The sequence below is a fragment of the Artemia franciscana genome, unplaced genomic scaffold, assembly GCF_032884065.1.
Source record: "Artemia franciscana unplaced genomic scaffold, ASM3288406v1 Scaffold_2120, whole genome shotgun sequence".
Taxonomy (NCBI): domain Eukaryota; kingdom Metazoa; phylum Arthropoda; class Branchiopoda; order Anostraca; family Artemiidae; genus Artemia; species Artemia franciscana.
The window spans coordinates 2312-5556 of record NW_027063126.1 but is presented as its reverse complement, the minus strand read 5'-3'; the positions used below and the strand labels follow the sequence as shown (position 1 = coordinate 5556).

The following is a 3245-nucleotide window of genomic DNA, read 5'->3' as shown; positions in this document are numbered from 1 at the left end:
AAGTCTAAACTTAATAAAACTTATATATTTAAAATCAGCATTAAAATGAAATTCTTTTGATGTAAATATTGTTATAAAATTTCCGTTTTTTGGACTTTTGGTTGCTAATGAACCGGGTCGTTCCTTACTGCAGCTCGTTACCACGAACTGTTTGATTTAAGAATTTTTTATTTTTATTTAATCTGTAAGATGGAAGCATGTACCTAACCTCTAAAACTCTTTCACGAATCAAGACATAAAGAAAACTGGAATATGATTCTCATGCCCTTCCGTTCTTTCTCGTTTTAGTTTTCCTCTAGCATTGGTAATGTTCCATTAACCAAGATTTTACATACTGTTTTGAAATAATCTCAGAGTGGAAGACTTGTTTTGATTTTCTCCATGTCTTCAAATAAACCCAAATACAATACTGGGGAACTGAATTAAAATGGAATAGAAATTCCCTACGGCGGAAATCCAAGCAATAGTAGTTGATCCTATGTCACAAGATCATAAAAGTATATACATATATATATATATATATATATATATATATATATATATATATATATATATATATATATATATATATATATATATATTGTTTTGAAGCTTAACAATTACTAAAGTTACTAAAACAATTCTTAAAGTAACAATTACTAAAGCTTAAAAATTACAATCGTATATATACATGGGCAATTATTTTAATTTCGGTTCGTTTTGAGTTTTATTGTTGAATTGTAATTTTCGGTCCTTTTGAGTTTGAATTATTGTAGGATTTTAATTCTGCTGGCCTTAAGTTTGATATGGCTCTTTACGTATCTTTAGAAAACCTCTTTTTCGAGAAGTCTTTTTTTTATTTACCGGCAAACTCCATCACGAGACACTATAGTTATTTATCCATAGAATCTATGCGTAAACAGTGTAAAATTAGGACCATGCGTTAACAAGTAAACAACAATGATTGTGTAGCCCCCAAAGCCAAGGTAAACGTACCGTTAGATCTTCATCCCTAAGCCGCTTGGTTAATAAGGAAATATACTTTGACAAAAGATATATTTACACAATATATTATGCACTAATTTATTAAATTAAGAATAATATAACGATCCACTCTACTCCCTGTAATGACCTAATTGCTAACAATTAAAAACAAATTAAAAAGTGTGTTGATGAATGTACATGCTTAATTTAACATCATGATTTCTTTGCATTTTGTTTCCGCAAAATACTAGATAATAATTTTATGTGATATACTTATTGTTTTTGATTTGTCACATTGTAGAGTTCCAAATAGCAATGCCAAAGGTTACTCTTAACTTACCGTTCATTATGACGAGACGTTAAAATCTCTTAATACTGGTAAGTAAAATAGCACTTTAAAGTCACCCAGTAATGTTAGTCCCCTGCTCTACCCAGTAAAGTATCACCCAGAATATGATTAAAGGCATGAAACCAAGGCATGATTACTTCTAACGAACCAGACAAAACTTGATTGAAATATCTTAGAGGATCTAAGATATCTTTGCTAAGACCATTAACACCCTCAGGTAATTCAATAGGCTGTAACAACATAAGGCGATACAAGGGACGAGGTGATATCATGTCAGCAGACTTCACTGTTAGGTCTGTAAAATATAGATCCAAATCCCTCCTAAGAAATTTGACAGTCTCATTTAAACCAAAATATGAAAGGAGATTTCTACCAAATAAATGATATTCACCTGAACAATCCTTGTAGAACATTCTATCGACCGAGGAATCTATTGACTTCGAGGAATCCATACTGTGGACTATATCCACTTTAATGGATCTAGACCATAAAGAAAAGCTTGAGTTATGTCTAGTCCGTCTTTTACGAGTTGAAGGACGATTTTGAGCAATGATGGGCATTATAGGGAAAAGTATTGTTTCTATTATAAAAATCAATGTCTCAACTAAAAACGAAAAGGGATGACCATGCACTTTTTCAAATTTGGTGTTGTTTTCCAACGCATGGGTTATTTCGATTACAGTTTTTGCTTCTATTTGCCGCTTCCAGTCTTGCAAATATTCTTCGATTTTATCACTACCTAGCTCAATTTTTGCTTGTTTATTTAATTTACCACAGTTAAAAACAATTTTCTTATAATCGTCGAAATTATTAAGGATTCCGCTAAAAAAAAAAAATATTTGCCATACTATAACCATTTTTGTGACTAAACTTTTGAAAAGAGATTCCGAGTCAAAATCACAGTGAAGCTCTTTTAATAGACTTTTAAAAAAATGGAAGTTTTATACTCAGTGGGTCTTCGAACTCTTGTTTTTTATTTTTGTTACGAGTTTTTTTTATAGTTTTTTTTGTGACTCTCGGCTCTTACAAAATGGTACCTAAAATACAAGAAGTAAAAAGGAAACATCCAATCTAGACAAGGACTGTTGTAAATTTCTACAAGGTTCAATCTTCCGTTTTCTCTAAAGATTTTTTCTGATTCATATTTTTTTTTGTAACTGCTATCTGGACATATTTCTGGTGAACAGGTTTTGAAACGGTCTGCTATTTCAGCAAGTAACTTATTACCATCTTTATAGACAACGGTAGCACTGGTCACCGCCCTACTTATTGTTTCCGTAAGGTCATCCATAAGATTGTATAAGTTTTCCTCATCAAAGGAAGAATTAAGATAGTTCATCAAGTTAATGAATTCTACATTAATCCTGGCAGAAATTGGGAAAAACGATCCTCTTTCTTTACTCATCCTATTATATAGGCTCCATGTTTCTGAAATTATTTTGTCTCTGTCAGGAAATGAGAACGAATTGTTAAGAACACATATGATAACGTGATTAAACTCAATTCCTCTTAGTGAAAATGTTTCACCAATATGTGATTGTTCATGGGCAGTACTTATGAGATGTGCATCTTCAATTTCTAGATCTTCATCACCAATATTTAAAGTATTCATGAGATATTCCAAGTCTCTTAAGAAATTCGGAGTTATACGATCGTCTTTTTTGGCACTAGAATAAAAAAGAATGGTATAAATTATACAATTTTACGAAACCTGCATAATATACTCTTTTAACCTAACTATCCTCACTTTTCTAGGCACCTTAATCTGGAGCTATTCAAAATTCTGTTCATTTATGCGTTTTTCTTTAATATCACACTCGAAATAAAGAAAGTAAGCCAATTTGTATGTATGTTTATTAATTGACCACTTGTTGGGCCCTTGGCCCCGATTACCAGATAAATGTCCTATTTCTTTGTTTCTTTTGCTAATTTA

General features: G+C 31.3%; 1 protein-coding gene across 1 annotated transcript; it reads right to left on the bottom strand.

The window, feature by feature from the left end:
- Positions 1-1018: 1018 nt before the first annotated feature.
- Positions 1019-2979, bottom strand: LOC136042839 (uncharacterized; the record flags this gene model as incomplete). The annotated part of the gene is given in 1 exon segment (XM_065727768.1): positions 1019-2979. A coding segment is annotated over 1 exon segment (685 nt), but the record flags the coding sequence as incomplete, so codon positions are not given.
- Between the last annotated feature and the right edge of the window lie 266 nt (positions 2980-3245).